General features: G+C 43.1%; 1 protein-coding gene across 2 annotated transcripts in view; it reads left to right on the top strand.

Moving 5' to 3' along the window:
- Positions 1-14,706, top strand: part of cdk14 (cyclin dependent kinase 14) — a 570,262-nt gene that overhangs the window by 269,215 nt on the left and 286,341 nt on the right. For both annotated transcript variants that reach the window (XM_078235399.1, XM_078235409.1), the window contains one exon: positions 4,001-4,124. In XM_078235399.1, coding sequence (XP_078091525.1) covers positions 4,001-4,124 — 124 coding nt within the window. The remainder of the gene's footprint in view (positions 1-4,000; positions 4,125-14,706) is intronic.

The raw sequence follows: 14,706 nt of genomic DNA on the forward strand, positions 1-14,706 counted from the left end.
GTAAAGAACCTACCTCTGATATCCTTCCTAAATCTCCCACCATGAACCCTATAGTTATGCCCCCTTGTAATAGCTCCATCCACCTGAGGAAATAGTCTTTGAACGTTCACTCTATCTATCCCCTTCATCATTTTATAAACCTCTATTAAGTCTCCCCTCAGCCTCCTCCGCTCCAGAGAGAACAGCCCGAGCTCCCTCAACCTTTCCTCATAAGACCTACCCTCCAAACCAGGCAGTATCCTGGTAAATCTCCTCTGCACTCTTTCCAGCGCTTCCACATCCTTCTTATAGTGAGGTGACCAGAATTGACAGGGCAAAACTTGAATCCATCTTCTTGCGTGCTCCAAACACTAATTCAAATTGAATCCAATTCATGGACCCCACAAGAGAGACAGACAAGATCCAAGCTGACGAAAACAGGCATTGCACCCCATCTTGGATTTGATCTGAGCCAAAGGGCTGAAAAGCAACGCACCAACATTAAAATGCTCCTGTAGGTTGCTGCATTTGAAGGGAACCCAAATCACACTCACTGTACTCTCTCCCTTTTGAGAGTGACTGTCCACTGGGAGCAGACAATTGCCCCACATCCATAACTCTGTTTTTGTACCTTTCCATCTGGGGGTTGGGTTGGGGGTGTGGGGGAAGAGAAGAGGAGGGACCCTTCCCACTGCTACCAGAATTGATTTCAATTTGGGGTGGCACGGTAGCACAGTGGTTAGCACTGCTGCTTCACAGCTCCAGGGACCTAGGTTCGATTCCCGGCTTGGGTCACTGTCTGTGTGGAGTTTGCACATTCTCCTTGTGTCTGCGTGGGTTTCCTCCGGGTGCTCTGGTTTCCTCCCACAGTCCAAAGATGTGCATGTTAGGGTGATTGGCCATGCTAAAATTGCCCCTTAGTGTCCTGAGATGTGTAGGTTAGAGGGATTAGTGGGTAAATGTATAGGGATGTGGGGGTAGGGCCTGGGTGGGATTGTGGTCGGTGCAGACTCGATGGGCCGAATGGCCTCTTTCTGTGCTGTAGGGTTTCTATGATTCTATAAAATACTCGAGATTGACAAAGTAAATGTTAACCAAATGTTCCTCCTTCTAGAACAGTCTCGGACAAAAGATTTATAGTTGTAGAGTAAGAGGAGGGAGGTTCAAGACCGAGATAAGACGAAGCTAATTCTCAGACTTGTAAATCTATGGAACTCACTGCCCCAGAGTGCAATAGATGCAGAATCAATCAATGGATTCAAGAAAGATATAGATAAATATTTGATCAAAAGCAGGATAAAGGGCTATGGGGAAAAGGCAGGGAAGTGGAATTAGGATGAGATGGAGATCAGTCATGATCATATAGAATGGCGGAGCGGGCTCAAAGGGCTGAATTCCTATGTTCCTACATTCCTAAGCCTAGCAAATACATTCCGGTTAATTCAACTTCAGTGGTGGGTAAATCTCTAGAAGTAATAATTTGGGACAAAATTAATAGTTACATGGACAAATCTGAGTTAATTAAGGAAAGTCGGCATAGATTTGTTAAGGAGAAGTAAGGTTCAACTAACTTGCTGGAGTTTTTAGAAGAGGTAACAGCGAGGGTTGATGAGATCAATCCTGTTGTGGTGTACATAGGTTTCCAAAAGACTGTTGATATAGTGCCACACTTGTGAGCACAGTCGTAGCTCATCAGTTGAATGGGAAAGGAGCAATATGATCTAAAATTGGCTGAGTGAAAGGAAACAGGGTAGTGGTTAATGGTACATTTTTCAGGCTGGAGCAAGGTTTGTAGTGGAGTTGCCCAGGGGTAAGTGTTGGGACCCTTGCTTTTCCTGATGTATGTTAATGAATGAATCAATGGATCCAAGAAAATGTTATAAGGAAGGCAAATGGTGCACAGGGCACCGTTTCAAAAGTTGAAGATAGTTCAAAATTTGCAAGCATTGTGAACTGTGAGGAGGATAGTGTAAGCTGGTTGACGAGATGGACAAGTGGCAGTTCAGATTTCTTGGTGTTGAACTTGAAGTGTTTATATTGGTAGGAAGAACATGGAGGGACAGTACAAAATAAAAGGGGTGCAGGATCAGAGGGACCTGGATGTATATGTACATAAATCATTGAAATGTGTCTGGATAGGTTGAGAAAGCAATTAATGAAGCATTCAGTATCTTGGCCTTTATTAATAGGGTGGACAGAGTACAAGGAGGTTCTGTTGCACTTGTATAAGACACTAGTTCAGCCTCAGGTGGAGTTCACTTGTGTTCACTTATGGGGCACACCTCAGGAAAGTTGTGAATGCATTGGGGAGAGTACAGGAAAGATTCACATGTTTTGGGGATGAGGAACTTCGGTTCTGAGGATAGGTTGGAGAATTGGGACTGTTTTCCTTGGAGAGGAGATGAGTGAGAGGAGATATGAGAAAGGTGTTCAAAGTCACAAAGGTTCTGGACAGTGTACATAGGGAGAAACTGTTCCCATTCGTGAAAGGATCGAGAACAAGAGGGCACAGATTTAAAATAATTGGTGAAAGAGACAAAAGCTACATGAGGGAAAACTTTTCACCCAGCATGTGGTTGGGATTAGAATGTGCTGCCTGAGAGTGTGGTGGAGGTAGGATCAATCGAGACCAACAAAAGGGAACTAGACTGTTATCTGAAAAGGAAGGTGGTTATAGGGAGTAGGTGGAGGAATAGCATTAAGTGAAGTGCTCATTTGGAGACTGGCACTGACATGGTGGGCTGAATGGTCTCCTTCTGCACTGTAGCAGTTCTGTGACTCTGAAAGGGGAGAATTTGTTTTTTAAAAAAGGGGAAATTGTTCCAAAGTGAAAGGTGCCAATGTCTTTTGTTCAGTGAGAGCACTTGAGCTAATAAAGGTCATGATAGAGGACCCATTGAAGGGCCATCCAGACTTGAGATGTTGGCTCAGTTAAGTCTCCACAGATGCTGTCGGACCTGCTGAGATTTTTCAGCATTTTCTGTTTTTGTTTCGGATTTCAGCATCTGCAGTAATTTGCTTTTATCGAGGTACAAGTGAATATCTGCTCGATATCATTGCTGATCACGAATAGACTGAAGGGGGTTATAATTGGCCGGACTGGATTTACCCTGCTTTTTGTGGCCAATTTTCCACATTGCTGGGTAGATGCCAGTGTTGCAGCCTTGGTAGAACAGCTTGGCTAGGGTCGCGACTAATCCTGGGCACAAATCTTCAGAACTTTTGCTGGAATGTTGTCAGGGCCCATAGCTTTTGCAGTATCCAGTGTGTTGAGCTGTTTTTTGCCATCACTTGGAGTGAATTAAATTGGCTGAAGACTAGCTTTTGTGATGCTGGGGCCCTCGGAGGAGGCTGACATTGAACATCCACTGGACACTTCTGACTGACGATGGTTGCAAATGCCTTGTTATTTACATGTGCTGGGCTCACCCATCACTGAGAATATATGTGGAACCTCCTCCTCCAGTTAGTTTAATTGTCCACCACCAGACATGACTGGATGTGGTAAGACTGCAGAGCTTAGAGTTGGGGGGAAACTTTTCCATCCCGCCCACCACGGGAATCCTGTCCGGCGGCGGTGTGGGGGGTGGATTGGAACATGTGAAGGTCCGTTGACCTTGGACGTGATTTTCCAGTTTTGGGGTGAGTGCAGCTGGAAAATCCCACCCCTGACCTGTGTTTATGGGATCACTTAGCTCTGTCAATTGCTTGCTGCCTCTGCTTTTTAACATGCAGGTAGTCCTGTGTTGTAGCTTTAGCAGATTGAGACCTCTATTAGGTATGTCTGGCGTTGCCCCTGGCATGTCCTCCTGCATTTTGGATTAATATAAAATCGATGCATTCATTGTTTAAAAGAATTAGAGTTTAGAAACTTGACATGGCTTGATCTATGGTGAAAGTAATCACGTTTCAGTATGCATAATTCTTTTACAAATGTCAATTGAAAAATTTAGATTTCTGGAACTGTTCTGATAATTCAGGCTGCCAACTTATTGCGGTGTTTCCTTTTCTGCCATTTTAGCTTTTTTTGTTTCAATTGCTGCGGGGCCTCTCCTATATCCACCAGCAATACATCTTGCACAGAGACTTGAAGCCTCAGAACTTGCTCATCAGTGATACCGGGGAACTGAAGCTGGCAGATTTTGGTAAGAAACGTCAATGATTCTAAGTAGAGGCAAATTGTCTGGTTACATTTGCAGAGGGAAATTGAAATCAATTGTACAATTTGTTAATCAGATTGCAGTTGGAATTGTGCCGTTCAGATAATCTAATCACTGGCTATCATTACTCTTCAAAGCGTCAAGAAGCAACCAACAAAGGTTCGTCCAGAAATGAGGGATTTAAATTGCAAAAGATTGCTCAAAATGTCAGGCTTGTTTTCTTTGGAAAGTGGATGATTTCAAAAGTGATGTAATTGAAATTTCAAGATCAAATTGATTATGACAATCTTTTCACTGTATGTTTCCAATATGAGAGAGCAGGAGTTTTAAAGATCGAGATGTTAAAACGGAGAAGGAAAAGCAACTGAAGATTTTGATTGAGTGTGCAATAAAAGTTCTGAGTATTCCACCGAGGAGAATCATTGAAGCAGACAACTTAAATGGGTTCAAAAGACAATTAGCAATTTGTTTAGAGAGAGAAGGAATTATGGAACACGGTGTGAAGTGATTAGGTAGGGTTGATATTTGAAAAACGATTGATTGGGTGCAATAGCTTTATCTACCTCTGCAAACTCTATGATTCACGCTTGTAGAATTAACCTATCATCGCAATGTGTATATTGTGCATTGCATTTTCTGTTTTAAATTATGTACAAAATATAAGGTTTACTTTGTCAAATTCCATTCCTTATTGAAAAAGAAAATTGGTTTATGATTACTTTTTTTTTCCTCCCTGTTAGCTGTGTTTTTTCCCCAATATCTCTTTTAAAATTCCTTTTACTCTGAGGCCACAGCTAAGGCCTTTGTTCCTGGTTTGAGCATAATTAATTTTATGGTTGCATTTTCTTCACAGCATTCATATATGGTCATGTGCTTTGTTCGTGCTGTTTTATCTTTATAGAATCGTAGAATCCCGATAGTGTAGAAGAAAGCCATTTCGCCCATCGAGTCTGCGCCGACTCTGTCGGAGCATTTTATCAAGGCCTACCCCTCTGCCCTATCCCTATAATCCCATGCATTTATCCCACTAATCCCCCTAAGCTACACACATCGTGGCACACTAAGGGGCAATTCAGCATGGCCAATCCATCCAACCTGCACATCTTTGGACTGTGGGAAAAAACTGGAGCACTCGGAGGAAACCCATGCAGACGCTGGGAGAACGTGCAAAGTCCACACAGTCACCTGAGGTTGAAATCAAACCTGGATCCCTGGTGTCATGCGGCAGCAGTGCTAACCACTGTGCCACCATGTCGCCCCAAGCAAATATTTTTACTTTTGAGAGCTACTCCCCTCAAAATTATTTTATGATACAAACTTTCTAAACGTTGAGGGGGCATAGCGGAAATGCTATCAGCCAGAAATCTGCATTCATCTCAGTTTGACCTTTTTGCCTCTGTTCCCGAGCCACCAACTTCACCCCTCTCCCTGGGAACTGTCTGGAGCTGAACCAGGCTGTTCACAAACTTCGAGTCACATTTTGGTCTCGAGATAAACTTCCCATCACATATCCATGATATCACTAAGACTGCTTGTTTCCACCTCTAACATTCACCTTTGCCTCAGCTTATCTGTTGAAACCCTCATCCATGTGTTTGTTACTTCTGGACTTGACTATTCCAATACACTCCTGGCTGGCCCCCCACTGCCCTCTGTAAACTTGAAATCATCCAAAATGTGTCTTAAAGCGCTCCAACTCCTGGTTGTTAATTTGTATATTGTGTTTAGTTGTATGCAGCTGGAGGGCATTAACGAGGGTTTCATTTGCATTTATATAAATAAACACAGATGCAAACAATGTATAATGGGTTAGAAGCACATATCTTCTCTGTGCAATAATCCTCCTCTGGAAATTGCTATCAGTTCCATTTTCTTTGCACATTTGTGTGTTTTACATGTAGGACTTTCAGCAAGGCAGAGGTTTTGGAGAAAAATCAGGGAGCTCTGAGGCGCTGCAGGACCAACTGAGACAGGATTTAATTTAGGAAATTTGATGTATATTAAGAGAGGGTCACACGGAATGGAAAGGGCCTGTTGTGATGGTACGACAATTGTTGTTAAACTGCTCCGGTTCAGTTCTCCCAATGAATTGGAATTAATTATGAAATCTCGGTCTCTGGGCAGCTGATTAAAAATAAACAAGGCAAGGTGTACCTTAAGTGCTTATGTGTCTTATGTTGAAGATCCTGAGGAACAGATTATGATGGATTAAAGGCTGCACGGTGGTACTGTCAGTCATTGTGACACAATAGACAGAGCAATTCTGTGGTTCCAACAGGTCCAAAGGCCTGTTGCTCAGAGTGGGTACTGAGTTTACATGGACTCTTCAGAAGTGCCTAGTGAACGGAGGGATGCAACTATTGAGAGATGTGCAGGAAAAGTGACTGGCAAGTTTAAATATTGGTTTAATGGTCAAGATGATGGCCAACAATCGAGGTCTGTATCCTGGCAGAAAATGTAAGAGAGTGGAGAGTAAGTAAATGCACTGCAAGGGCTGTGGTGGATCCAGAAGTGACTCTTGCAACACAAAATGATTGCACGTTGGAGAAAGGCCCTCTAATGGAGCAAGATGGCGATCCTCTAATAGTAGTTCTGATGCACAGAAAAGTACAAGTAGAGAGCCGAGCATGAATAGGTTGCATGGTGAAATAAAGGTCACCGAACAATCTCAACAGAAGCAAAAGCAGAACTCATTTTCGTAAAGTTTGGTGGCTGCCAATATACCTGATAAACTAATTAGAGAGGCAAAGCGAGAGGTTGGAGCTCATTCTCCAACAGAGCTTGCCAAAGAAAGACACTGCAGAAGGCCAGAAACAAAGGAATTTAGTTTCCTTCATGCAGAGATGGGACAACCAGGTTTGTCATGTAGGTGGATTTGCCTGTAAAAACCCCTTGGAGAGGAGACTTGCTGGAATTTTGAAGAGTGATTGAGTGGACTTTCCAACAGCTGGAAAAGGAATCTTGAAAATCCTTTTCTTTCTTTTGGCCACATATTTATGGGAGTATAGATCAATCGACATAAAAATCGTATTTCTGCAGGACAATACTTTCCAGAGGGAAGTGTTTTTGAAGCTGCTCAGAGAGGCAGCAGGCACAGAAGGAAACTGGACTAATGTGTTTCTGGCCTTCCATGGTGTTTTTTTCCCCGAGATCTGTTTTGCTGAAAATAGATTGTTTTTAACTAAAACAGATCTGACATTTTACTGATATCGTAAAGGGAAGCTTTCAAGCACTTTTATGATGAGTTGATGATTTAGAAACCTAGAAGATAGGAGCAAGAGGAGGCCATTCGGCCCTTCGAGCCTGCTCCGCCATTCATCACGATCATGGCTGATCATTAAACTCAACAGCCTAATTCTGCTTTCTCCCCATAACCCTTGATCCCGTTTGCCCCAAGTGCTATATCCAGCTACCCCTTGAATACATTCAATGTTTTGGCACCAACTACTTCCCGTGGTAATGAATTCCACAGGCTCACCACTCTTTGGGTGAAGAAATGTCTCCTCATCTCTGTCCTAAATGGTCTACCCTGAATCCTCAGACTGTGACCCCTGGTTCTGGACACACCCAACATTGGGAACATCCTCATGGAGGAGGTTCTGTGGACTTTGAGAACTGTTAATATTGGAGCAGTGTTTAAAATTGGGAATCTGGCACAATGAGGATTAAAAATATATTAGTTTAGATATTGAATAGATTTTGAAATCATCAATCCACTCGACAATCACCAGGCAAGACTGTTCTCTTCCTGTTGGGGAGCACTTCAGCGGTCACGGGCATTCGGCTTCTGATCTTCGGGTAAGCGTTCTCGGGTAAGCGTTCTCCAAGGCGGCCTTCACGACACACGACAGCGCAGAGTCGCTGAGCAGAGACTGATAGCCAGGTTCCGCACACATGAGGACGGCCTCAACCGGGATCTTGGGTTCATGTCACGCTATCTGTAACTCCCACAACTTGCCTGGACTTGCAAAATCTCACTGGCTGTCCTGTCTGGAGACAATACACATCTCTTTAACCTGTGCTTAATGCTCTCTCCACTCACACTGTCTGTACCTTTAAGACTTGGTTAGCTGTAAAGGCTCTCATTCCAATCATTATTCATTATTCTGTAATTTGAGTTTGTGTCTTTATATGCCCTGTTTGCTGTTAGTTAGCAGATCTCCCACTCACCTGACAAAGGAGCAGCGCTCCAAAAGCTAGTGGCGTTTGCTACCAAATAAACCTGTTGGACTTTAACCTGGTGTTGTTAGACTCCTTACTGTGTTTTCCCCAGTCCAATGCCAGCATCTCCATATCATGACTCCCAATTTCAGTGTCAGTGTCCGCCATCTTCAAATCTAGCTTGCAGTTGTCCTTTTAGCAGAGAAATGACACAGTGGCCCATTCAGTGTACAGAAAGTAAGTGTTTTCATCCATCCAATAAAAGTAGCCAAACCAGCACAGACATCATTGGCTGAGCTGTGAATGTACGCTGATGGAATTGGCATGTTCCAGACCACTGTTAGTGATCTGGACCTGCCAAGAGATTCTGAGGACATGTCTGAGACAGTGAACGTGGAAACATTTCAGCTCTTTCTCTGTCACGCATATGTTGTCCAAATTGCGCTAATGTGGAGGAGTGTGCTGAGGGTGCAGGCTTGGTAGAATCACCTTTTGGTGTCTTTTAACCAGGTTGCTGTTCCACACATTCTAACTCCGCTTGGGTATCACAAATTGCAACAACTGCAGTTGTTTATTGACCTCAACATCAAGTGACAAATTGCTGGTAATCGACAACCACTGAAGTCATTTTGTCAGTGCTGATATAGGAACACGTTGGACCATGGCATTCGTCTTCCTGATTGTCAAACCAAACTCTTCACAGACATGAGAGTCTATCCATTTGTCGCTGAAGGTGCTCCTTGGTATAGAATTCTAATGCAGCATTGTCAGTGTGGAACAATTCTGCTGGGGATTTGGCAAGCTTCATCTTGGATCTCGGGCAAGGATGAACAGCTTTCCATCAGTTCTGGTTTATATGTAGACACCCTCCTTGGATGACCTGATGGCATATGACAAAGAGAAGAATATGCCCAAGAGTGTCTGTGCCAGAAAACCATCCTTTTTGCCCACTGCAGGCCTGGAGTAGAAAAATAACTCTGCTCACCCGTCACCCCAGTACTCATGATGTTATGGGTCCCAATGGGGGAGAGTGCGAAGGTGGGCAAGTGTTTGCTGGACCATTTTCCCAGAGGTGAAAGGGAGAGGATGAGTGTAGTTAATGGAGTTTAAGGGCTACTAGAATTTTCCAATTGACCTCCAGGCCCTGGAGCTGTCGGGAAGAAGGCCGGCTGCCTGAAGGTGGTCTCTCAGTGGCAGATGGGAGCGTGCGGGCACTCTCAAAATGAATTCTCTCTCTCTCTCCCGCTCTTACCTGAGCTACAAGCAGCTGCTCCTTCGGTGCCTGAGGGCCACCTATTGCCCCTCCAGCCTCAAGAGCCTGCTTGCCATCCCAAATCCCACTAATTGGCCAAATTGGGGAAAACTACCGCCAGGTGACAGCTTCCTATGCAATGCTGGGTTGTGATGCCTGTAGGACCCTGAAGTCAGGGTCCCAAAAGGCGAAGTCCTGTCTTGATATTCTCATCCTTGTTTTCGAACGCTTCCAGAGCCTCTTCCCACCCTATCTCTGTATTCTGCTCCAGCCTGACAACTCTCATACCTCCTCAAATTCTGGCCACCTCGCTCTACCAATGGTGGTCATGTCATCAGCTGTTACAGTCTCCTGCTCTGGGATTTCCTCTCTAAATCGCTCCTCTTCTGTTCTTCAAAATCGATCTCCTTGGCCAAGTTTTTGGTCAGCTGAACTAATATCTGCTCATGCGTCTTAGTGTCAAGTGTTTGTTTTGTAACAATCCTGTGTAGTGCCTTAAGTTGTTATTATGTTGAAGCTGCCATACAAGTACAAGGTGCAGTTGTTGTTTTGCCCAGTAGACACCAGATATCACACAAAGTTGAAGCATTTAATGAGGAAATCTTGCAAGGTAATTGGCAATTTCAGTATTAATGCATTGTTTAGTTTTCCTTTTGATTAAAGTCACCATGATTAACAGCTGTGTTTACTCAGTGTGAAGGGATCAAATAAGGCTTTGGAGAGCTACAATCTGTGTGACACTAATTGCTAAATTGCAGAAGAGCGGCATAGGCATTTGATGACTACACAGTACTTTCACTACAGTTGACTGAGCAATGATTGAAATGATTTTTGTCTTTGGAGGCTGTCACATTTGTTTTACTTTTTGAAGGTGCTGTAGTCTATTGGAAAAGTGTAAGTCATTGAGGAAATGTAGTGTGATAGGGATATACAATGAAACATATAACTGATCTGCAAAATATTTTGGAAATTCTTCCTGCTATGGATGATTCATTGAGATCATATGTGTTAGTGTCAGAGTGTATGTTATTTCTGTGGAATTGGTCACTGCTAATTGCATCTCTGACTTTATCTCTCTCTCTCTCTCTCCCCCTCTCTACATCTCCTTGCCTACATTGTAAAGTTTATTTATAAGTGTCACAAGTAGGCTTGCATTAACACTGCAATGAAGTTACTGTGAAAATCCCCCAGTCGCCATGCTCACATGCCTGTTCGGGTACACTGAGGGAGAATTTAGCATGGCCAATGCACCTAACTAGCCCGTCTTTCCGACTGTGGGAGGAAACCAGAGGAAACCCATACAGACACCGCACAGACAGTGACCCAAGCTGGGAATTGAACCCGGGTCCCTGATGCTGTAAGGCAGCAGTGCTCATTATTTGCCGCAATATTTATTGACTTTTGTCATTAAAATGAAAAGACTGGTAGTATTCTAGTGTGTAGAATTTCCTTAGACATTTAATTGATTAAAATACTGCAGCTTACAAGCACTTGGCATTCTTATTTGAAGTATTGAATGTTTGAAGTATTTAATGGAGGCTTTAGCCAGCTTATTTTAAATTAATTAATGCATCAGCTAAAATAATGAGAGGGAAATTTTAGGAGAATATGCTAATTGTTCATATATTAATATCACACCGCATAATTTCAGGGCTACAGTGGAAAAACGTAAGAATATGCGGACTCTATGATAAAACTGCAATCTGGTTCTTTGATAGCAACATTCAGGTTCTGTTTCACTTTTAAACACTCTTTTGTTGAGTTCATCTTTATTGGAATCTCAATTGTTTCCTTAAGGGACAAGCTGGACAAGAGTAATTTAGCAAGAAAACACTGCAATGCAGTTATTGTTAGTACTAACCTCTGCAGTATGAGCATCTTGAGCCATCAGAATTGAATACATTTGGAATCTCTGGTTCAACATTTGGTTGTAAGATGTTACTAGTTTTATGATCATATACTCTGAGCGCATTGTGAAGCAGACCAGGATAGCAATGTAAGGGGCAGAGAGAGACGATAAGTTTCCAGTGTGTGTTCTGGAGAATTTTCTAGATCAATATGTTTCCAGTTTAACAAGGCAGGAAGCATTATTGGATCCGTTTCTGGGAATATGGAGGGTCAAGTAAATCATGTGTCATTAGGGAAATATTCGGGAGACAGTGATCATTTAATCAGAGTTTAGACTAGCTTTGGAAAATGACGAGGAGCAATCTGGAGTCAGAAAAATTAATTGGGGGAGGGTAAGCTTCAGTGGGGTGAGGAAAGAACTGTCCCAGGCAAATTGGAATCAAAGATTGGTAGGCAAAGCTGTAACTGAACAATGGGCTGCCTTTAAAGAGGAGAAGGTTCAGTACTGTCAAAGTACATCACTACATTTGCATTTGGCAGATGTCATGTGCTTGATACAATTGGGAATCAGGCTGGAGCGGGCGTAAATAAGAGTATGAGAAGAGATTGGCAGCTAAATAAAAGAGAATCCTAACATTTTCCATTCGCATATAAATAGTAAAAGGCTCACAAGGGGAGTGGGATAGTTAGATGAAGTGTCACACAACACGCTCGAGCCCATGGAATTAAAGAGTCAGCCACAACATGGATACAAAATAGGCTGGGTGACAGTGAATGGAAAGTAGTGGTCTAAAGTCTTTTTTTTGTACTGGAGCAAGGTATTGAGTGAAGCTCCCCAGGGGTCGTTGGTAAGACTCTGCTTTTCTTAATATATATTAATGACTTTGACTTGGGTGTACAGGGCACAATCTTTAAAGTTGCTATTGGTACAAAACTTGGAAGAACTGTGAGGAGACGATGATAAACTTCAAAAGGACGTTGACATACTGGTTGAATGGTGGACAAGTGGCAGATGAAATTTAATTATGGGCAGCACAGTGGTTAGCACTGCTGCCTCACAGTGCCAGAGACCCGGGTTCAATCCCAGCCTCGGTCACTGTCTGTGTGGACTTTGCACGTGTCTGTGGGTTTCCTCCGGGTGCCCCGGTTTTCTCCCACAGTCCAAAGGTGGTTGGGTGGATTGGCCATGCTAAATTGCCTCTTGGTGTCAGGGGGACTAGCAAGGGTTACAGGGATAGGATCTGGATGGGATTGTTGTCAGTGCACGCTCAATAGGCCAAATGGCCTCCTTCTGCACTGTAGGGAATTCTATGATCCTATGAAAGCTGTGAAGTGATGTATCTTGGTAGGAAGAATAAGGTCAGGCAATATGAAGAGTACGATTCTAAAGGGAGTGGAAGATGCACCATGGAAAGTATCCTTTCTGGTTGTATCACAGCTTGGCATAGCTCCTGCTCCGACCATGACCACAAGGAACTGCAAAGGGTTGTGAACGTAGCACAGTCCATCATGCAAACCAGCCTTCTATCCATTGACTGTCTCCACTTCCTGCTGCCTTGGAAAAGCAGCCAGCATAATCGAGGATCTCACGCACTCCCACACAAATGTTCTTCCACCTTCTTCTGTCGGGGAAAAAGATACAAAAGTCTGAGGTCACGTACCAACCAACTCAACCGCTTCTTCCCTGCTGCCATCAGATTTTTGAGTGGATCTACCTTGCATTAAGTTGATCTTTCTCTACACCCTAGCTATGACTGTAACACGTTCTGCACCGTCTCCTTTTCTTCTCCCTTATGTACTCAGTAGTATGCTTTTGTATAGCGTGCAAAAAACAATACTTTTCACTGTATCCCAATACATGCGACAATCAAAAGAACAGAGGCACCTCTGTCAATCCCTCCAAACAAGGATGATCTCTGCCAGGCTTCATGATTTGTGTGTCTTTGGGTGACTCAGCAGACCAATCCTAGAGCCACAGATCTTTGGGCAGAGAAGCCAAGCGTTGCCTCCAGGAAAGAGGTTCTCCAAAAAGGTTCTCTTTCCTTCCACTTTTGTTGCTTTTCTGCAACCAAGTTTATGGGGCCGGTTTCCGACTCTGTTATGACGTGTTGGACAAGGCACCACCAAATGACACGGTTTACAGCAAGCTACTCCCACACATTAATGTCAATTTGCCCCCTTTTCCGCTGAGTCCTCCAGAATGGCCTCAACATTTTCTGTCCTCCTTGAGATTGGATGACATCCTTGAGTTGTGAAAAAAGGATCTGCCTCAGAGATTGAGATCTTGTGGATGTAGTGTCCAAACCCACGGAGCTGATTACACATGATAATGGCCACAATGCTGGAGGAATTGGCTTCGGTGAGGATGCTGGAGTTTGTTGACCTGCCTTCCCACTTGACTTTGAGTACGCTGTGGACACGCTGTGTACACTCCACTGGTGGACATTCTTGCAGTGTGCATGCAACGAGGAACCCCGTTGACAGAGGCAGGACCAGAAGATGCTGTCGCCGGCTAATGGCGGGTCGCAATGTCCTAAAATCATCATATTTCTTCAAAACAATGACTCCGGTAAAACTTTGGGAATCACACTACAGCACACTCCTTTTAGCTTGTCAGGGAAGATGCAAAATGTCAGATTGAATGTAACATGAAGCAAAAAAAATGCTTGAATTGTTTAAACTTTTACACAGACAATCTTTGATATTTTATTTTAGTGACGTATAGTTTGAAAGTTTCGGTCTGGAATGTGCTTCATTTTTCAGTCAGCTGGACTGATTAAAGGATACAACTAAATTCATAAACCAGTTTGCAGATCAAACATTCTATAATGAATATTATGAATCAGAAATATCCAGTATAATATTTTTTTAAAACCCTGAATACATGTATTTGGAGAAATGGAACTTGGTGTCCAAAGAAAAATTTGAGTGCACATTGAAGGACTTAGTTTTTATTTTTTTTTAAAAAGTAGAATAATGTTTTAACCTCATTTCATTTACCAGAACATTGTGATCCCGAGCCTGTAAAAAGGACTTAACTATAGCATAATAGCAATTTATAAATCAATGCATCAACAATATTCAGGAAATTCAAAGCATCATGTGTGCAAATTATATATAAGCGTGTAATGAAAATGATGTGTGAGGGACCAAGTGATGCAGTGGAATAAACGCTGACCTTTCACTTCTGAGAAAAGCATTCCGATCTGCCTTGGAGAATGATAGATTGAATATCTTATTTTCCTGATGGCGGACAAAATGAGAAGTTGTCGGCTCTCTAGCACTAATGCCCATGGCCACTGCTGT

Source organism: Mustelus asterias, chromosome 2 (assembly GCF_964213995.1).
Source record: "Mustelus asterias chromosome 2, sMusAst1.hap1.1, whole genome shotgun sequence".
NCBI lineage: Eukaryota > Metazoa > Chordata > Chondrichthyes > Carcharhiniformes > Triakidae > Mustelus > Mustelus asterias.